The sequence below is a fragment of the Chiloscyllium punctatum genome, chromosome 19 (genome assembly GCF_047496795.1).
Source record: "Chiloscyllium punctatum isolate Juve2018m chromosome 19, sChiPun1.3, whole genome shotgun sequence".
Lineage (NCBI taxonomy): Eukaryota > Metazoa > Chordata > Chondrichthyes > Orectolobiformes > Hemiscylliidae > Chiloscyllium > Chiloscyllium punctatum.
The window spans coordinates 76450480-76473457 of record NC_092757.1 but is presented as its reverse complement, the minus strand read 5'-3'; the positions used below and the strand labels follow the sequence as shown (position 1 = coordinate 76473457).

Here is a 22978-nt window from a genome sequence, read left to right as displayed (position 1 = left end):
AGGTCCTTCAGCCACTGTTACCTCTGGGAAATTGCTTGTGTCTTCCCCAGTGAACATAGATCTGAAGTACCTATCGGGAGAGGCTGAACAGGCTGGGGCTGTTTTCCCTGGAGTGTCGGAGGCCGAGTGGCGACCTTAGAGGTTTACAAATTCATAAGGGGCATGGATCGGGTAAATAGGCAAGAACTAGAGGGCATAGGTTGAGGGTGAGAGGGGAAAGATATATAAAAAAAAAGAAAGAGACTTACTGGGCAACTTTTTCGTACAGTAGGTCTCTTTTATATCTTTCCCCTCTCACCCTCAACCTATGCCCTCTAGTTCTTGCCTATTTACCCAATCCATGCCCCTTATGATTTTGTATGGAATGAGCTGCCAGAGGAAGTGGAGGAGGCTGGTACAATTGCAATATTTAAAAAGGCATTTGGATGGGTATACGAATAGGAAGGGTTTGGACGGATATGGGCCGGGTGCTGGCAGGTGGGACTAGATTGGGCTGGGATATCTGGTCGGCATGGACGAGTTGGACTGAAGGGTCTGTCTCCATGCTGTATATCTCTATGACATTGCACTTGTGCTCACTGTTCACTCTGAATGAATAGAAGAAAATATTCTCCATGACCTAAGCTGAACATAGCACTTCAGATGAAGGTTTTCATTAACCTGGAGATTGGTGGGATGGAATGTGAGGACCAGTGGGATTATATCCTTGTTGGAGTTGGAGGCTATGGGGTTTGAGGGCAGAGGTGTGGAAATGGAAGAGAGACAGGTTTAAGGGCATCTGGGATGTGCTGGAATCGCTCATCCTGACAGCAGGTACGGCAGAGGAATTGGGAGCTACAGTCTACAAAAGGAGAAAGTGAGGACTGCAGACGCTAGAGAGAGTCAGAGTTAATATAGCGTGATGCTAGAAAAAAATATAGCAGGTTAGGCAGCATTGTCTCGGTCTCCTGTGACAGATATCTACTAGAAACCCACCGACTCCCACAGCTAACTTGACTACACTTTCTCCCACCCCCACTCCGTAAAAACACGATCCCTACTCCCAATTCCTCTGCCATACCTGCTCTCAGGATGAGCGATTCCATTCCATCCCAGCACATCCCAGGTGCCCTCAACCCTGTCTCTTCCATTTCCACACCTCTGCCCTCGAACCCCACACCCAACTCCAACAAGATTATAATCCCCCTGGTCCTCACATTCCACCTCACCAATCTCCAAATCCAGTGCATCATCCTCCACCATTTTTGCCACCTTCAGTCACACCCCAAAATATATTTCCCTCCCTACCCATACTTGCATTCCGTAGGGACTGTTCCCTCCATGACTCCCTCGTTAGGTCCCCACCAACGCCCTTTCCACTAATGGCACCTTCCCCTGCCACTGTCAAGAGGTGCAAAACCTATGCCCACACCTCCCCTCCGCAACCTCAGTCCAAGGCCCCAAAGGATCATTCCAAATCCAAAGATTTACTTGTACTTCCTCCAACCTCATTTACTGCACCCAGTGTTCTTGATGTGGTCTCCTTTGGACAGACTAAGCACAAATTCGTAAGATCATAAGGAGCCCATATGACCCATTCAGCCTGTTCCACCATTCAGTAAGATTCTAGTTAATCTCACTGTCGTCTTAAACACTACTTTCCTGCCTGCACCCCTAATCCTTGACTCTCTTCTAAATCACAATGCTGTCCAATTGAATCCTGGATGCATTCAACAGTTCAGAGAACATTTCTGGTCCATACACACTAACCAACCCCTCCTCCCTGTGGCTAACCACTTCAAATTCCCCCTCCTAAAGGCATATCCATTTTGGGCCTCCTTTACCATCTACACACAGTCACTTGCAAACTGAGGAAGAATACCTCATCTTCCACCTCGGGAGCCTCCAGCCATATGATATGAATGTTGAATTCACTGGTTTCCAAATCTCTCCTCCCCCCAATCCATCCCAGCTCAAACCATCTGACTTAGACCTGCCCTCTTGAATTGTCCAACCTGTCCATCTTCCTTCCTACCTATTTGCTCCACACTCCCCACCGATCTATCACCTCCTACCTTCACCCAACTACAGTAGCGCCTCGACTTATGAGCTTAATCCGTTCCGGGACCTGGTTCATGAACTGAATCAATTTTCCCATTTTTCGGATATTTCCGGAGTTTTTTCTTTTTTTTTGTCTTTTGGGGGTTGGTGATGCCACAAGAAAACGATCCAGAGAAACTTGTTTTTTTCCTTTGTTGCAGAATTTTCCGAAAATGGAACATCACATTGTCATTTAAAATGTTCACCTTCATTCGTACTTTGAAGCAAAATTTTACGTACAATCCTGTTCATAAACCGATCTGTTCGTGAACGGAGTCGTTCGTATGTCGAGGGCTACTGTACCTTTCCCCTATTAATCTCTCAGCCCCCTTCCCCCTCCCCAGTTCTGAAGGGTTATGCCTGAAATGTCAAATCTCTTCCTCCTTGGCTGCTGCCTGACCTGCTGTGCTTTTTCCAGTGCCATGCTTTATCAACTATTGCAGTCTACAAATCATAGTAAGATCATAAGGAGCCCATATGACCCATTCAGCCTGTTCCACCATTCAGTAAGATTCTAGTTAATCTCACTGTCGTCTTAAACACTACTTTCCTGCCTGCACCCCTAATCCTTGACTCTCTTCTAAATCACAATGCTGTCCAATTGAATCCTGGATGCATTCAACAGCTAAGCATTCAACTACATTTGAGGAGAATTCAAGAGAAGAATTTCCTTCTCATGTTAGGCTTAGATGGGGGACCCCTTTTTGTTTTAAAATGTGCTTCCTCACTGCAACTTCTTCACCACAGCAAGTATCTCACAGAACTGTGACAGCTTTCAATAAGATCACTTCTCATTATTCTAAAATCAAATGAGTAGAATTCTAATCTGCTCAATCTTTTCTTGTAAGATAACACCTTTATCACAGTGCATCTTCTGAACTGCTTTCAAGGCAAGCAGTTCTTGTGTAAGGAAACCAAAACTGTTCACGTCCTCAGCTGTAGTCTTGCCTGTTTCCTGTATGTGTAGCAAGATTTCCCCACTCTTATTATTACAAGGGGTTGTGGTAAAGATAAGATTGCAATTTTCCTCAATTATGTGCTGACCGACATGCTAACTCAGATTTGAGAGTCAACAGGCACCCAGATCCCTTTGCAATGCAACATTCAACAGTCTCTCCACTTACTTAATATTTTGCTTTGCTATTCTTCATGCCAACGTGGACAATCTCAGGTCCTACATTATATTTCAACAGGGGAACTTCTTCATGAACTTAAACCACTTATCTAAATTCCTTTGCAGACTCCACATAACTTGCTTTCTTAATTATCTTTGAAACATCAGCAAAATTGGCTATAATAGTCAATTTCTTCATCCAAGTCATTAATATAGATAAGTATTTGAAACCAAGCACAGATTCCTGTGGCACTCCATTTGTTAGTTTGCCAATTCAAAAGTGACCCATTAATCCCAACTCTTTTCTGTAGCCAATCGTCTGCACGTGGTTATAGATTTTACAGAATACCCTGCTTAAGATATTTGGAGCAGAAACCTTGTAAAATGTCACAATATATTTTAACAGTTTCCTCAAGCTTAACACCTGATCAAATTGGTGCCAATTTCGTGTGACTTCTCACTCGCGCACCCCCCCCCCCCCCAAAACAGACATTAGGCTACTCACAGCACCCAGCTAAATCAACCTGTAGCTTCTCCTTGTGCTGCACAGATGCCGGAGGATAGCAATGGCACACATTCCACACTGGGCCCTAGATTTTCTGCTGGAGTCATAGTCCACATCTTGCTAAGTCTCTGTTGCTGCTCACAACATGCCGAAGAGGCTGTGCAAGCCATAACCACTTTCAGAACCTGTGTTAACATGATAAAGCCACCCCTCCCAGACAAAAGGCGCAATCCAACCAGCAGGAAGCCAGCCATGACAGAGTTTGGTAGCCCTCACTTCCTGCCTGCCTCCCTCCATCAAGATCAGTGTTGTCATTACTGTCTGGACCAACCCAGTCAACAGTGCAGCTTCCTATACTGCCCAACCAGGCAAGCCACACTCCACCACAAGAACTCCACAGCCCTGGGTGACCCTCTAGAGGCACAGAAGAGGAGAAAAAGCCACTCTGTCCAGGCATGACCAGCACCCCAATGGCCAGCAGGAGGAAGACCAAGATCTTGTAACCAACCAGGATGTGCAGCCCCATTGAGAAGATCCTGAATGTAACTGTAGCGAGCCAGAATGAATACTCCAAACTCTCCCCAAAAAGAAAACAAAATCACCAGGTAGTGACCATGGTATGGTGAGGAATAAGTGACTTCCTCAGCAGGTGGCAAGTTGTTTTTTTCCTCTGCGAAGGAAGGCCTTACAGAAACTAATTATGGCTGAATATTGAGTATATAACATACATCTTTTATTAGATTAGATTAGATTACTTACAGTGTGGAAACAGGCCCTTCGGCCCAACAAGTCCACACCGACCCGCCGAAGCGCAACCCACCCATACCCCTACATCTACCCCTTACCTAACACTAGGGGCAATTTAGCACGGCCAATTCACCCTAACCTGCACATCTTTGGACTGTGGGAGGAAACCAGAGCACCCGGAGGAAACCCACGCAGACACTGGGAGAATGTGCAAACTCCACACAGTCAGTCGCCTGAGGCGGGAATTGAACCCAGGTCTCTGGCGCTGTGCGGCAGCAGTGCTAACCACTGTGCCACCGTGCCGCCCATCTTTCTGCCATTAAGATTGCTTCTGATACACCCTAATCTTATAGCTGCAATTTTTTTTAAGCATGACTATTGATTACCTTATGCCATTCAACAAGGTAACAGAATGCTGTTATGGTCCACAAAGGACAACTGACATTAAATACTACAAACTGGGCAGAGTTGATATTTATAGTTTTGAAAGAAAAATAATAACTTTTAGCTGTTACTAAGGAGTATATTTCTATGGTTTCTCATAAATAAGATGCCTATAAATAGTGCTCTCAAATCTGCATTTACTCAAAAAGCAGCAATTCTCAAAATCTTCTATTTTTACAATTAAACAAAATTAAAGTATGAAACTACAACAATCTAAAGTTAAAATTTACAATTTATATTTTACTGATAATTAGACAATGCAGATCTTAAGGTCCATAAATTCACAACTTACACTGTAGAAGGAAGCCAGTCTTTCATAATGTACAAGAACGACTTTTTTTTAAAATTTTTAATCTTATAATATGCCCAATATGACTCAATTCTTAAATTTCCTTGTGTGCAATTGTAACTATTAGCCTTCCCAATTCAAGTAAAATGAACAATACCCATTCTGTCAGCTTGACCCTTTGATTAGGATACCAAATTATTATAATACTATAAGTTAACAGGAGAATACACCACATGATGAGCAACCAAACTTTCCTTTGTTAACTGATGGGAATGTTCTGACATTTCATGGCCTGGTGAAAACGTAACATAGAAAGTAGAATCATTTTTGATGGTTATAAATTACAGTTTGTATTCATCAATAAAAATAGAACTTAAAGTTCCAAGCATCAAATTTACTTCCGTCTATTAAAAATACACGAAGTTCCTGTTCTATTGGAATAAAAATTGAGATGCTATAATGCAACGTGTCTCAGGATTTTTACAGATATAGTTTTGCCAACTATTTTTGGACATACTAATGCAGCATAAGCTTGAACTGATCATCATCTTGGAAGCAAAATGAGTTCATTTGCAGTGATGCATTAATCCAAATATATATTACAATAAAAACCTTTTAGAACACCATTAGAATTTGGTCAGGACTACAATACCCCCAATCCCAAATCAAAGTCCACTGTAAATGTCAGCAGCAAACACAAATGCACATAATACAGCGAAGCCAGTTCAAAAAAATAGATCACTATTTACAATGCCAAATAAACAGTGCAATGTCAATAGTAATAAATCTCAATTTCATCCATTACAAAATTTGTGAGCTGCTGCAAAAGCACACCTCATTTGTCTTTGGAAACAGGAGATTAGTTCAAAAATGGTGCATTAGCCTTCTCTGGGCCTTTACAGCATGTTGTTACTAGTACATCATAGCAAAGAGGATGCATGGGGGCAGGAGTGCCAAGACATGAAATGTGCAGGCAGAAAATCACACTTAATCACAAGCTCTGTGCGATATGCTAAACCCATCCTATTGCATTTCTTCTTTGTACTAAGTACAGGTAGTTCTCCTATAATACGAGCTTCGTAAACACATGGAGGGAGGAGATTCCGAGATTCGTGGCCCCTCATTCTCTGAGACCAGAGACCTAGCCATTCAGAGCATCCCAGCCTTTAGTCATCCCTTCAAAATAAAAAATAATTTTTACTTGCACCAAAAGAAAACCACCTGCTTTTTTATCTTCCTCTTTGGAAAAGTTTTTGGGAATACGTTTGCTGGGGAGAAATCCCATTGTTTGGAGGTTTTTATCTGCATTATGAAGTGACTTCTTAGCTGGAAATGAAAGTTAGAAGCTGCTATAGCATTGAATTCAGCAGCAGGGCCAGCACCAGCAAATTTCAAATGGGACATTATTTAATTCAGAAACCCCTTGAAGTGTTACATTTATTGTACTATTTCATTGAAATATAGGATATAAAAATGTACTTAGATTATGCTATTGTTTATGTTAGGTTAACTACTATTTTTGTTTCGATTTTGACTGATACTTTTGGTGGTTCACCTCAACCTTGTTTTTCCCCATAGGCCCCACTATTTTCATTGCACGATTTTCTAAAACATGGCATCGCATGGGAATGCAACTATCATATTATAGAAGAACTACAAGTAAGTAACAGAATGGAGTACTGGTGGTAGTGTTTCTATTTTAATCTACTCTCTAAGCACAACCCAAGCTTCTAAGAACATAATCTGAGATTGAGTGCATTTCATGGCAATCTTCGTTCAAGCAAATGTTATAGCATTTTCATACTGCCACCTTTACATGAGGCCTTGACATCCGGAGGCCTGCATGCTACCTACTAAATGACATTAGGTACAAAACTAAATTCCTACTGTAAACAAGTCTCACCATGGATTATTTAAGTGGATTAATTAAAACCGGGTACCTTACACGGAATTTTCAAGCACTGTAGGTGAAATAATTATAATAAATCAGCTAATACGGTGAGTTAGCAGATATGAAGGATGAGAGAAAAATATGAAGTTAGAGTGAGTGTATTTGGTTTAAATTATGCAGGAACCAATTAAAATTTGGGGTGGGGTGAAAACGCCGACGAAAGAAGAGAGCATAAGATTCTGGAAGATTTCAAAACATCCCAAATGTGTGACAACTACTTTTTTTCCCCTCAGCTAATTTAATGCAGATGTATATTGTTACAATAGATTGAGTGGAAATAGATTAAAGAAAATAGTGTAGTGAGAAAACTAAACTATCCCAAATTCAAGCTTTCTCCAGCTTATTGGTTAGAACTGTTCCTTTCAGAAGGCTTCACAACAAATTCAAGTTAGAGATTTTCCACTTAAAATATAAATATTTAAATATACCATATTCAGCAAGTAACAAAAAGCTTGGGTGTTTTAAATCATACAGGTTTTGCTTTATAGACCACTAATCACGTAACTGAACCATCTTTTTACAACATAGTACTTTGCACAAAAAGAAACAAAAATACAAGAACACATTGAGTACTGCAGGGCACAACAAGAATGGAGGCTGGAGTTCAAGGAACTTGCCCGTTTGTGGTTTGCTCTTAAGGAATTTAATCACCGTAATCTTGTGTTTCTCTTTTCAGATATTTCACCCAAATGAAACCAACTCTCAGAATGAGAGACCCTGATTCAAATCACAATTTGGTTTGACATTTCCACTCACAGGGAGTTGGTAATCTCACACCTGGTTTGTCTGGTTCAGGACCATGCAGACACAAGGTGCCCAGCTGACTAGGAGAGAGGGAAAATTGGCAGTGGCTCTACCTTGGGTTGCACTGCAGCACCTGGGTCTAGAGCATCATCAGTGGAAGCCGTGGAGATGTACATGGCAGCCCTGCCTGCCGTTCTATCAGACCCCATCCAGTGTGTGTGTGTGCCAGGAGGTAAATAGAGGAAAGAAAATGTGAATCAAGAAAGTAAAGACAAACAAAACACAGCACATATCTGATACTATAAATTAAGGTGAACTGAAAAAAAACTATCCAAGATGGTGTACCCACCTTGCAAGCAAGATACCCTGGTATTCTTCCAGTTGTCTCATGAAGCTCACATTAGGTTTTGTAACTGTCCGCTTCTCCTTCACATAACTGTAAGCTTTTTCCAAATTCCAGCCATATTCTTTCATTGCATATGCAATCACTGTGGACGCGGACCTGCTTATGCCCATTTTACAGTGAACAAGACATTTGGAACCATTTTTTCTGATGGAAAAAGAAATACATGTTTAAAATCAAAATTCTGAAGAAGTGGTAACTTCAGTGATAATTCTAAGAAATGTGGAATTTATATTTCGCATTCAAAACTCATTTTTCCAATTTCACAAGGGCAACTTAGCAAGAATTTTACACTCCTATTTATACAACAACATTTTTTTGCAAAGACATGTCAGAACTACAACTTACTTCACTTGGAACCCATCATTCAGGAACCAAATTACAGATGGTAGCAAGATGGTTCTGTTCGACACGATACTTCCAATAACAATTTTGTAATTTGACACTGATCACAAGTACTGATGGCAGTTAAGTTCTCCATTCTACATCAACTTGTACCAGTTCTTCTATCCCTGCTACAATGGGCCATGTTTATCTACTCATCACAGCAGCTCAGCAGCCAATTTTATTATGCTTACTGAAACAACATGCTCAAAGATGCCAACAGCAAAAATAAATGAATAGATAGGAAGTCTTAAAAAGCTTCAACATTAGAATCTGAATCGCATTCATTTTCTAAATATAAACAATAGAAAGTATTTTGTCAACAACTATCAAGACTAATATTAGTTCACATTTATTAATTATTCTGTTTCTAAAGAATGAACAATTATTCAGAATCAAACCCCATTAAATAATGATCAAAACGTTAACTGACATAAAACTTGACACATTATTAAACTTCCAATATTATAATATGCCATTTCATATGCCACTTGAACAGCTGTCATTCCTAAGGTTAAAATCAGCGCACAACTTCAACTGTTGGCACAATCCTTCAAAGCACAACTTTGTACCAAACGATTTTGAATGTGCAAAAATGTACCTTAAAGTTTGGTGGCAATGTCCAGATAGGGGTATCATTTTCATCTCAAGAACCAAAAATTAAATAAAAATAGCAACACATTTTTACAGTCCCAGCATATCCTGAAACCACTACTTTCTTTAGTATATGTTCAATATTTTTTAAAGAAAAGCTACCTTTCAATTTAACAGAAGTGCTTTTGATTCAGCTGGTTTGAAGAGGACCATTATTGTTCATAACCACTGAACATCTCAAAAGATCTTTTCAGTTCATTTCAAACAAAATAAGGTGAAAACTAGGCTGATTTTCTAATATGTATATTGATATTCTGTAGTAGGAAAGATACAATATAAATAAGTTATAGCTAAAATTAGGTAACTACAGAGACTAAACAATTAGAACGTGAAGAGTTGTGCACGAACCAACTATGCAGTAAGGGGGGGGGGCAGGTCATCTGTTACTATCAGTCAAAGCATATATCTGTATTACATTTTAAAATTTAAAGCAAGACCATATTGATAAGAACTTTCTAACATCATGAGAGATTCTGTCTAATTACATACTTTGCCTTTGAGATAAATTTGTATGTATCATTCCAATATGCAAGCAGATCGGTGGCCTCCTCATCATATACCCTGATATTATGGTACTCAAACATCCCTGGGAAGAAGTTGTCAATTTCACGGGTGATGTTCAAGATGTACCGAATCCTAAATGGAAATGCAAAGAAATTAGCACGTGAAAAGTCAGTCAGTGCTATACAGCAAGCGTTTAAATTAAATGCAACCACTATCAGAAAAAAATAAGCTTTTCTAAATTGAGACTGTAAATGTAAATATAGTTTACATGTTTGAATCGGAAGAGAATTTTGTTTTAGATGCTTCGATATTTCCCAATTAATCTGTTCCGAAATATTATGACAAATCTGCAGCAGGTGAGACTTGAACCGAGCCTCCAGGCCCAGTATAGGGATCAAACCCATGACCTTGGCATTATCAGCACCACATTCTAATCACCTGACCAGCCATGACTATTACCAAAACAAGCATGGCTGGTCTGCAGGGGAGATGTAGGGATTATGATAAAATGCAGGATGAACTAATGTGAGAACATTACTGAAGATACTTAAAAATGTATTTGTAAATTAAAAATTGACGTAAAAAACTTCCATAAGTTTCACAGGGAGGCAGTCAATAAATGTACGCTCAGTTACATTTAACACAAAAATAAATGAGGAAGTTTAGTAACTAACTGACCAATGGTGACCAAATGCAGTTTAATATTGAAACTTAAGAAACATGTCAAATTGAAAAATGCAATGAAATTCTGGCTCCATCAAGAATAGTGCTTAAAACGAAGTATCGAGTGAAGACAAAGAGGTTTCCCCACAGGGAGGATAAGAGAGAAAAATTGAACAAGCCAGGATGCTCTTAGACTCATTCTGATATACAACTCAATGAAATAGGGTCTCTGGTCTTCCCCCTCAAACAGGGAATGAAGCGAAGATATTCCTTCTAACTGTTAAGCAATAAAACTTCAACATTGCATTACAATTTGCCAATGAAAAATTAAAAATGTTCAAACAAGTGTAACATTATGGACTTGTTGGGCCAAAGGGCCTGTTTCCACACTGTAAGTAATCTAATCTAATCTGGTTTTATAAAAGTCACCAGTGGACAGCACAGTGGCACAATGGTTAGCACTGCTGCCTCACAGCGCCAGAGACCTGGGTTCAATTCCCACCTCAGGCAACTGCGTGGAGTTTGCACATTATCCCAGTGTCTGCGTGGGTTTTCTCTGGGGGCTCCAGTTTCCTCCCACAGTCCAAAAAATGTGCAGGTTAGGTGAACTGGCCATGCTAAATTGCCCGTAGTATTAGGTGAACGGTTAAATGTAGGGCAATGGGTCTGGGTGGGTTGCTCTTCAGAGGGTCAGTGTGGACTTGTTGGGCCAAAGGGAACTGACAATTACATGCCGAAAACAGGTCACAGATCATTGATTTACGATTCTTTGATGTAATGTTTATGCCTTCAGAGTAAAACAAATTTGCTCTAATCTAAACCAATAAACTTCCCAATTGCTAAAACGCAGTAAAACAGGAATCAACTGAAAAAAGCAGTTAGTTAGTTATCGCTAATCATTAAATTTAAAAAGTCAACAAAAATTTAAAACATCCTGTTCACAGCTCCTTAAATCAACGTGTTGCCTTGAATGAAAATAAATTGAGGAAAAATGCGCAGGGTTACAGGGAAGTGGTGGGGAAGTGACACAACATACTTGTTCCTCAGACATGGGCCATACGCTCTCCTACGGTGCAATCATGTGTGCAAGGATCTGATCATGCTTTTTGAGATTAACCCATATGCTGTTAGGACGACTTAAAAAATAAATGAGCGGTCAACCAAAGACTTGCAATTCTACATCCCTTGGTATACTTTTCATCCTTAGGTAGATCAGGGCATCACAGTTGGTAAAAGATGCATGATTTTGCAGATCTGTAGCTAAGAAACTTCAAAGTAAAAGCAAAATACGGGTATATGGTGGGAATCTGAAACAGTGTTGCTAATGTCAAGGTAATACCAGTCTGGCGTGATCAGAGATTGCTTGATCAGAGTAGTAAGGTCACATGAGATTGCAAAATTGAGGGGTTCAGCAAAGGAAGAAAGAAACACAAGTATCTCAAACTTGGTCTCCCCTCAGAGTACATATTACTAGATTTATGCATTTGGATTTCTCAGAGACTTCTAAATACACTCAAATGCTCAAGGTTACTAAGAATCAAATTATACATTTTTCATATGCAAACATTATCCAAAAAAATAATAATGGGGAAAATACTTTCTACAAAGTTCAAAATTTGTTCTCAGTCAAATGAACATGTCATGTTGATTTGTCCTTACAAAAATTATTTTAAAAACTTATAAAACTTGTAAAAACTTATAAACTTATAAAAACTTATAAAAATATAAAACTTATATTTTAAAAATGATCATATTCAAAAATAAAACTACTGTAGCAACAAGCACGCAGTATTTCTAAGACTAAAGTTTTTTTTTCCTTTATGCAATGTTGATCAACAGTTAGGTTCAACAATCTGGCCAACTTCTGAGCATGTTTCATTATACAGGGTCTTACCCTCGGCTCTGCAAATCTTCCAAATTGGATGCGTTCCATTCCGAGCCCTGCAAACGGAGATAAACCGGCTAATGTTGAGATCTAATAGAATAATCCAAACAAACTCCAAACATTTAGCACAGAATCAAAAGGACTTCAGGCAAGTTAGTTTCTCCCACCACATCACCATGGGTGCACATTACAATATATCAGAGCAAAAGGGAAGTTAAGTTGCCAGCAAACTTGCACCCAACTGTATCAGGTTCGTGACTAGTTTGATTGGCATATTAAACTTTTTTGGTATTGGCAACATTGGTATTACTTGCACAGCATTTCTAGTTTTGTTTAATCAAAAGTCCCAAACAATGAAATTAATGTCCATGTTTAATATTGCAGGGGAGAATAAGCATGAAGATGAGACTATACAAGATAATACAACAGTATTAATTATTAATGTGGAACTTATTTTTTAAAGCTTCACAGATAAAACATGATGTGTTTGCACAAAATTAAATTCTTAATGGGAAGCCACAAATTAACACAAGTGTCGAATGCAGAGATGTTCACTATTCCTTCATTCACCATTCCACTTGAAATCATACTTGTACAGATGATTTGATTCTTCACGAAGGAGGTGAATGGGATGAAGGAAGGGTGAAAAGGGAAAGGGAAGGAAATACTATAATAAGAAGAGCACAAGCAAGCAGAAAAGGCCGCACACTGCTTGCAGGTTATCTTCTGAATGAACTGACAATTACATGCCGAAAACAGGTCACAGATCATTGATTTACGATTCTTTGATGTAATGTTTATGCCTTCAGAGTAAAACAAATTTTCTTTGACTTTTAGGCCAGCTGACTATTGTCTATCCTTATAAAGCTGGCTGCAATTCAACATAAGCAGGCAGCAGCTGGTTTCATATTGTGAAACTTTTAGTACAGGAAACATAGCTTGATTTTGGAAAGAGAATACTCGCAAAAAAGATAAACCGCAGCAGAGATAAGTGAAGTCATGAAGAAACCATATTTACATGGAACTTAGAACATTCACAACAAATGCAGACACAAAGTTGTTCGTCAGCTGATACATTCATGTAGTACCTTATCACATCCTTTGGATATCTCAAAGAATTTTGCATCTAATGTAATACTTTTATCGCTACTTCTATTAGCGCATTTTTGGTATTTCTCCGAAATTATTCTAACATTGACAATGTTCAGGATTTGTCATAAAAAGGATAAAATTGCAATTATTTTAAAGTTATCAGTCTTTAAGGACTTTCCAACCAAGATGGTATGCCAGCATGTGGTAGCATGCCAATGTTGTTACCAGCAAAGTGTGGCAGAAAAACAACTTGCATTTATATAGTGCCTTTAATAGAGTGAAACATTCCAAGGCACTTTACAGTACTGTCGAACAAAATTGAATAGGAGGCCACCATCATCAGCATCCTTCTATTGACACAAAATGATGGTCATGTAACTAATCAAACCCTCTGGGGTGGAGTAGCTTTACTAATGTTTGGAGAGACCAATCCATGATCTTGGTTCTGCAACAAGGGCTGTGGTTATACAGTATTGCTCTGGAGTGCTGGTGCTTGCTGCCAAGTAACTGTAGCTACTTAAATACAAGACTTTATTAGAACAATTGACCAAAAGCTTGTTTTGAAGAAGTGTCTTCACACAAACAAAAAGCAAAACTGAACATAAAGCATAGGCAGCTGAAAGCAAGTTGCAATGATTAAAATCAGATGTGCACAGAAATGGGGAGGGACAAACTATGAGGGATTTTGAACAAAAGAACGTGATTTTATAACAGACTGTTTACTGACCAGAGGCTAACATAGGCCAGCAAACCAAGGTGATATGGGTGATCAAGACTTGCTGCAAGTGAAGTATAGGCAGAGTGCTAGACAAGCTTATTTCTTACTATTTCTAATAGTCACAGGCTACCACAGACAAGGAACTCAACGGAAGAAAACAAGATGCTGGATCTATATAAAAAAAACAGTAGCCTAACAATCAGGTTGCAGAAAAAAAAACTTTAGAAGTATTCTGAAGATTTACACAAACCTTCTAATTATGGTCTTGATTAGGAAACCAAGCTATCACAACTGGTAAAAGGTAGGTGAACCAAAGTTCTTTAAGGTCAGCTCAAGGAAGGGCTATTTAATTTCTTTCCTGATCACTCTTCTTAGTTCCCAGCAGTTAAAAATAATTTCATCTATCACACCTATACCCAAAGAAACAATGAACAGAAGACACATCAATTATAGTATAATGATCATACCAGGTAAACATGCTCAAATATTTCAGTCGGGTTGTCCATCTGTCTCAAGATTACAATCATTTCATTATCAATGTACTCTTTAAATTCTCGCAAGTTACAGACCATTTGCATCTCCAATTCTGTGCGAATCTGTAAAGAAGTATAAAGGATCATTTTTGAGACAGATTTTATCCAAAATGAAAACAAAATCGGCAATAAATGCAAGGTCAGAAAATACTTCAGTAGTAAGACGACAAATGAACCATCACTCTTACTGGGCAGCAAAATTTACTTTTCACCCAAATAGGATACTTCATTTAATATTTCATTTAATCTGAAACTACCCCTTTTCTGGACTCTTATTTCAGTATAAGGGCTATTACTTGGAAATTGTACATCTGCACAGAATGATGAAATTGAATCCAATCTCCAAACAGTTAAAAATAGGCAAACCCAAGTCAAGTAAGCATACTTTGTCAGTAAGAGTCTTTATAAAGCAAGATGCAGTCAATGTCTGAAATTAGAAGTTCCATCACCGAAGATCTCAAAATGCAACATGGAAAATTTTCTTAAAAATCCACATTATATTTTAATGATAAAAAAAATCATGATCAATAGATAATCAATTCAGAACCTACTTTGAATTTTGTTGATTTTCTTCAAATGAGGACGTATACCTACCTCTTTGGACGTGACATTCTCCAAATCCATCTGCATCATTACCTCTCGAAGTTTTGTCTTGATTAGTCTTTCTGTCCGTTCTCGTTCTGTTGGTCTGTAAGAGACATATAGTTATTTTGTTTTATTGAATGAAACAACAAAATACAACAAACAAATCAGCTTTCAAACGAAAAGTCCTAACTTCTGGTCACAACTAACTGTTGGTTCGCAATTCAATTTTTTTTTAAGAACACTGCAATTGAGCTTTGCTGCTGAAAACAAACTAACTTCATGACCCTTAATTTAGCAATAAAAACACTCCTTGGAACATACTTCTAAAATTCAACTTAAAATGCTAAAATATGTATTAGTTTAAAAAAATCCCTAGATGGAAATTTTAAAGATTATAGAAAGTACTTGGGATTTATTAATGTGAAGAGCTTTTAAGCAAATCTGCACTTGCAATCAAGTCAAGTAATTTGATGAAATTGGCAAAACTGAATAAGGTGATTAAATAAATTAGATTACTATGCAATTGGTAAGAATTACTCATGCAGTGGCCCAGTTATTAACTGAATTTCACATTTCAAATTATGACTTGGCAACTACTATGTAGAAAGTACCCTAAGCCATAAGGTCACAGGAGAAATAAACACATCAAACCAAAAATGGTAATAAAGGAGGTGGCCCACACCTTGGATAAACAAAGAATTTTGACCAGGAAATGAGCAGATGAGCAAAGAAGAGTTAATTCTAATGATAACCCTAGACAATGTCACTGGTAAAGCAAAAACTAAAGTCAGAGCAATCAGTACCACTGTGTCAATATCCTGCAAATCTGTTCTCAACAGCATGGTGTACCTCCACTAGATGGACTGCAGTATTCAAGCAGGCAGTTCATCATCACTTTCAAGGGCAAGCAGAAATGCAAAATAAATACAATGCCAGCCAGTGACTCCCACTCCCACGAGTGAATTTAAAAAAACCTGTTCTTCATGGGGAGGTAGTTGTGGGGTTGGATGGCATTCGAGAGATTGCGAAGAATTAGATTGTGGGAGAACTCAAAAACAGAAGAATCTTGAAATTCAGGTGTTAGGGGACAAAGAGCTAAACTAATTTTAACAAAGACGTTGGACAGGTGCCACCTGATCAAGAGTACATCATGGAGATTCCAGGTCAGCTCTAAAGGGGAAGCTTTAATTCTGGAAGCGACAAATCACAGATGAGTTTTTCAGCAGCTAATGGCTTGAGGTTAGAGAAAAGCATTACTGAAATTAAAGTAGGTGCTCTGCACATTATCTTACTCCTGGGAAGTGATTTAGGATGTTTGCCTACATGATATAAATTTTAACTGATGTTGCATTCTTATCTATTTCCTAAGCTGATCAACCACAATGGGGTTAGTACCTTAAAACTTTATTATTAATTATAGATGTAGTTGAAAGGGTGAAGGGAGCATAATGAGCCTTGATGCCTCTTTAAGGCAAGCTATACTAAAACATTTGAAGGGATTGATTTGTGTCATCTTCAGAATGCTTCCAACATTTTACTCCAGCAACATTCATTGAACACTACTTTTAATATATCTTTAGATTTTAAACCCCCATATTTACAACTAACAGTGTCACATCTGTTCACCTCCCGCAGAAAGGGTGCATCTTTAGCTTCCTAATAAGGAAGTAGATGGTGTCTGCTTGACATGCTATCTGCAGTGCCTAAATTCTTATCACAGTTAGTAAAAATAGTATTACTAATCAGCAAAGACTGTCATGCTTGGGAGCCTTTTTTCTGAACCACTAGTGGGAGAATGCTCAGATGCAAGAAATTAGAGTTCTTGATTGCTTACCAGCTTACGACTAATAAGGCACATGAGAAGAAATTAATATATCTAGAATCAAAGAAGGGAAAATTTTTCAACTAAATATTTTACCTTCTACTCAGCTATTTCATCCAGTTTACCAAATTTTTTTTAAAAATGGCCACTATGTAGGCTATTCACAAGCCTAATAAATTAAGATGTATTGAATAGTGATGGTAATACACGGCTACATTTTATTTATATACGCCATTGAATGTGTCAGCAGACGTGGCTGTCAGACAGGAAAACCTTTTGCTGTAGAGTGGGAATGAATTCTTATTTGAATGGTAAACAGTCAATACTTTTCAGAGTTATTATAGATTTTCTCTTTCCAAATTTTCTCCAGGAACTTGGCGCATGGAACGGGAATGCCAAGATACCGAAACAGGTGCAACTTGTTGATTAAAGGAACGGGCGACAAATTCAAAACAACTGGTGCGTCTGTACATCATTATTAATTGGCCAATGATTAGTACTGTATTAGGTGTATAGCTTTGCTTACATTTGAGGGAGAATAAAAGATAGAAAATATCAACAAAAGTAAACAGGCTCTTGATGGTTCTTTTGCCAGTCAAACATCATTTGCAATTCAGCATAATTCATGGGCATTCTTGATGATATTTCAAACAATTAGGATATAAGGCTTTAGAAAAGAAGGTCTCTTTAAATACAGAAACCTTCCTGGTCTATATCTCACAATCCCAAATTGAAATGTAAAATCAGCACGTCACTGTTAAAAGGTAACATGAACTCTTTGAAACCAGATTTCGTACAACAAAACAGGAATAGTCATCTTTATAAATCTGAAAAGGTCGCAAAAGGAAAATACATACAGTCTCTCTCTCTCTCTCCCTGGCCTAACCCATAACAATCACTCATGGTGCTTTGGCTGTGATCATGTTCTGCCTATCTAATTAACAAATATGCAATATATCGAATGCCTTTTGAACACTGGATAGTAGAATTGTGTGGCACAGGATGTTGGGTCTATTGTGACCTTACCAGTTGCAGCTGTAATTTTTCCCAATTATGAACATATTTTACCTTTAGAATTATAAGGTGATGCAATATTGGCAAGCAAATTTGCAATCACGAAGTCTACAGAAAGACAGACAGTATGCAATGCATATGCAAATATTCTTTCAAGGTAACTTTTGCTACTAGCTTATTCCATTCTTCCCTTTTATTCTCAATGAACATACACATTCCTAAGAAATCCATATGGATTAAAATTGAAACGTTAAGAGAAAGCATTATTTTTAGTCTCATGAGGAATAAAGATCTCTCCTTTTGACTACAACACTTTAGGACATAATTGCACCAGATGTAAATGCCTAAATATGAATATCTCTATTGAAGGGTTTAAGCATTTATATTTTACTATAGGGATAATAGCTATGTTAATTCAAATTCTTTAACATGGGTTTAAAGGGAAAATTCAATTGAAATAGAAGTTGACAGCACTAAATGAGGCCACAGATTCATTGTGCCTGTGCTCACTTGGCGAGAATGAAACAAAATTAAATCCACTGCCATGTTCTTGGAATACAGTAAAGGCGGTATGCTATTTATTCCACGAAGGGTAAAGATTAGAATGGTGCCGGAAAGGCACAGCATGGCAGGCAGCATTTGAGGAGCAGGAAAATAGACGTTTCAGGCAAAAGCCCTTCATCAGGAGCCTCAGGGCTGGAGAGAAATGTGAGGGGGTTGGGGCTGGGAGATGGGAGGGGAGGCAGCTGAGAGTGCAGTAGGTGGATGGAGGTGGGGTAAAGGTGATAGGTCAGAGAGGAGGATGCAGCAGATAGGTGGGACAGATCATGAGGACGATGCTGAGCTGGAAGGTTAGAACTAGGGTAAGGTAGGGGGAGGAGAAAATGAGGAAACTGGTGAAGCCTACATTGATGCCATGGGGTTAAGGGTTCTGAGGGAGAAGAGGTGGTGTTCTTCCTCCAGGCGTCGGGTGGTAAGGGAGTGGCGGTGGAGGCGGACCAGGACCTACATGCCCTCAGCAGAGTGGGAGGGAGAGTTGAAATGTTCAGCCACTGGGCGGTAGAATTGATTGGTGTCCCAGAGTTGTTTTCTGAAGCGCTCTGAAAGTAGGCTTCTAATCTCCCCAATGTACAGGATACCGCATTAGGAACAATGGATGCACTAAGTGACATGTGTGGAAGTGCAGCTTTGATGGATGTGGAAGGTTCCTGTGGGGCCCTGGATAGAGGTGAGGGGAGAGGTGTGGGCGCAGGTTTTGCAATTCCTACGGTGGCAGGGGAAGGTGCCGGGAGGGCTGTTGTGGGGGGGGGGGGGGAACTGACCAGGGAACTGTCTTTATGGAAAGCGGATAGGAATGGGGAGGGAAATATATTTATTCCATGAAGCTTGTTTTGTCATTCAACTGAATCAAATACACATCATTTTAGCTTCACAGAATGAAAAGGCTTTTTTTTTTTAAAAGACAGGAAACTCTGACCTCAAAAAATACAGTAATAAAAAGTACATACACATCAGTAAAGAGGACAGGTGAATCAGAGCGATGAGACTGCACATCCTGCATAGCATTCCACTCATTAATGAAGGCCTGGTTAGAATTGATACGGCTCTCATAATAACTGATCCATGTTAAATAAAGACTCCCAGGGTAGTAGTTGTGCGTTCTGGCAATCTCACAGGCTTTGTGCAAACTTTGCAAAGCTGACCTGAAAATAGAAATAATTTACATAGTCAGTGTCACAGATCAAAGGATCTTTCAAAGTACTTAAGAAATTAAATTTTATTTTGCCAGTAATGATAACAAAAAAAAAGTCCTTTGGTTGTACATCACAAAGGAAGTACACCAAGTCCCCATTATAAGTCACTGTATATTAACACTGCCGATATAACAGGACTAGGTATATGCACTTAGCATCTGTATTGACACTTAGCTGATATATATATATATATATATATATATATCTATATATATGCTGGAGTTAAACGTGTTTTCGGTTTTTATTACCATGAGTGACTCTTAAAGGGTTAAAACAGCCTTTCCGAAAGAGCCATGTAACTCGAGAAAAATGACAAGCAAGCCACCTGGTACGATAATTGAAGTGTTTACCAATTAAAGCTCATACAATCTGGAAACAGAACAGAAGCCATAAGCAGATTCAGTTCAGGACAAGAGATGCACACCAACAGATAAACTGTTCAGCAGTCTCAAAGTAATAAAGTCATGGAGATATCAATAAGTCCCTTCGTGTTTCAGGAAAAGACAGATAATCTCTTCTGGTGAACTGTGCAGAAAGTCGCTAAAAAGAAATACATGCATCAGTTGAATGAGAAACTAGAATGGAGATAGGAGTGATGCTTCACTGGGGTTGGGTGTCTGTAAAGGGCAGTGAGAAAAATGTATAATGTGCTATCCGTAGTGTTAGATAAGGGGTAGATGTAGGGGTATGGGTGGGTTTCGCTTCGGCGGGGCAGTGTGGACTTGTTGGGCCAAAGGGTCTGTTTCCACACTGTAAGTAATCTAATCTAAAAAAAAACTGTTTCAAACTCATCAGCATATAGCTAAAATCCACAAACAATAGAAGAATTTCGTCGTTTACAGGATTTCCTCAACCAAATAATCAACTGCTCCTTACTTTCACTGCCCTTCTTCTTTGCCCTGTCTCTTTCTGTAGCCGCATATAAATATATAAGTGCTATAAAACAATCGCCATGTTATTTGAGAATACAAAACCATCTTTTAGCTGAAACTTCATTAACAAACTGCCACTGGAGGAAAGCTTCAAATGAACAATGGAAAATGTACAAATACTATGTTCAAAAAGTCCTTACCACATTGCTTGTACAGACACAGGCTTAAAGATGTGAATTCTGTTCACTGTTGACACACTGAATCCCCTTGAGACAGAAAGACAAAGAAAAAAAATGACCATAACATCTAGGAGCAAAATGTGGACATTCACCTCATCCAGCCTGTTCCACCATTCGATTATGATAGCTACGTTGATCAACCCTATTCGCCTGCCTTTTCTCCATAACCCTTGATTCCCTTACTGGTCAAGAAACTATGTACGCTGTCTTAAATACATCGACTTAGTTTCCACAAACTTTTGCGGTGATGAGCTCCACAAATTCACCACCCTCTGGAAGAAATTCCTCCTCATCTCAGTTCTGAAGGGTCATCCCCTCGCTCTGATGCTGCACCCTTGGCTCCTGGTCTCTCTTACTAATAGAAACATCTTCTCAACATTCACACTATTCAAACCTCTCCGTATTCTCCAAGTTTCAAACAGACACCCTCATATCATTCTAAACTTCAACTTATACAGATCCAGAGTGCACAACCACTGCTCATATATCAAGTCCTTCATGCCTGCAATCAATATTACAAACCTCCTCTGAAGCCCTTCCAATGCAATCACATCCTTCCTGACGTATGCTCACAATATCCCCAATGCAGCTAGACCAGAGTCTAAGACAGCCTCATCAGTTCTTGTATTCTAACCCTCTTGAAATGAATGCTGAATTTTCATTTGTCTTCCTAACTCCCAAATGACCTGCATGTTAACTGTAAGAGAATCCTGAACAAGGACTCCAAAATCCCTTTATGCTTCACTTTTCCAAAGCCCTTCCCCATTTAGAAAAATAGTCCAATCCACTATTCATCCTATCAACGTGCATAACCTCACACTTTCCCACATTTGTATTCCATCTGCCACTTCTTTGGCCACTCTCCTAGGCCGTCCAAGTCATTCCACAGCCTCCCCACTTCCTCAATACTACTCGTCCCTCCACCCATCTTTTGTCATCTGCAAACTTAGCAACAACACCCTTAGTCCAGATCCTTAAATGCATAATGTGATTACTTGTGATGCTAATACTGTAGAAATCCACTAGTCACTAGCTGCCATTCTGAAAATGACTCCTTTATCCTCACTGCCTACTGCCAGTCAGCTAATCTTCTATCCATGCCAGTACCTTGCCCCTAACACCATTGGCCCTTATCTTATTTAGCAGCCTCCTGTACCACATCTTATCAAAAAGGTCTTCTGGAAATCTAAATAGATAGTGTCCACTGGCTCCCCTTATCTAATTTGCTAGCTACCACCTCAAAAGAATTCTAAATAAGTTGTCAGGTACGACCTCTCCTTGACAAAGTTGTGCTGACTCAGCCTGATTTTCCCATGCACTTCCAAGTACCCTGCAATTTCATCCTTAATTATTGACTCTAAAATCTTATCAACACCTGAGGTCAGGCTAACTGACCTAAAATTTCCTATCTTCTGCTTCTTTCCCTTCTTAAACAGGGGTGTTGCATTAGCCATTTTCCAGTCCTCTGGGACACTCCCTGACTCCAGTGATTCCTAAAAGATCACCACCAATACCTCCCCAATCTCAACTATCTCCTTCAGAACTCTGTAATCCATCTCATCTGGATTTCTTCACCTTCAGACCTTACAACTTGCCCAGCACCTAAGTGATGGCCACGACACACATCTCTTGCCCCCTGACTCTCAATATTCTAGTATGGTGACTTCCACTCAAAACTAATGCAAAGTACCTAATCAGTTCCTCTGTCATTTCTTTAGTCCCCATTACTACTTCTCCAGCCTCACTTTCCAGCAGCCCAATGCCAATCTTGCCATTTTTTTTTAAAAAAAAGGTATCTCCTTTTAGATTACTAGCTAGCTTATCGTTTTATTTAATATTTGCACCCCTTCCCCCACCCCCATTGCCTTTTTAGTCAGTCATTCTCAGCTGGATTTTAAAGCATTCCCAATCCTCTGACATTCCAATATTCAACCATTGTTTGCTTTTACTTTAATGCGGTTCCTTTCCTTCTCAACCATGCTT

General features: G+C 39.1%; 1 protein-coding gene across 3 annotated transcripts in view; it reads right to left on the bottom strand.

Moving 5' to 3' along the window:
- ssh2a (slingshot protein phosphatase 2a) overlaps positions 1 to 22978 on the bottom strand; it is a 168306-nt gene that overhangs the window by 15095 nt on the left and 130233 nt on the right. For all 3 annotated transcript variants that reach the window (XM_072589735.1, XM_072589734.1, XM_072589733.1), the window contains 7 exons: positions 20957 to 21022; positions 19639 to 19833; positions 15304 to 15397; positions 14644 to 14772; positions 12376 to 12422; positions 9804 to 9950; positions 8223 to 8423 (listed from right to left, as the gene is read on the bottom strand). In XM_072589735.1, the coding sequence (XP_072445836.1) occupies positions 8223 to 8423; positions 9804 to 9950; positions 12376 to 12422; positions 14644 to 14772; positions 15304 to 15397; positions 19639 to 19833; positions 20957 to 21022 (879 nt within the window). The remainder of the gene's footprint in view (positions 1 to 8222; positions 8424 to 9803; positions 9951 to 12375; positions 12423 to 14643; positions 14773 to 15303; positions 15398 to 19638; positions 19834 to 20956; positions 21023 to 22978) is intronic.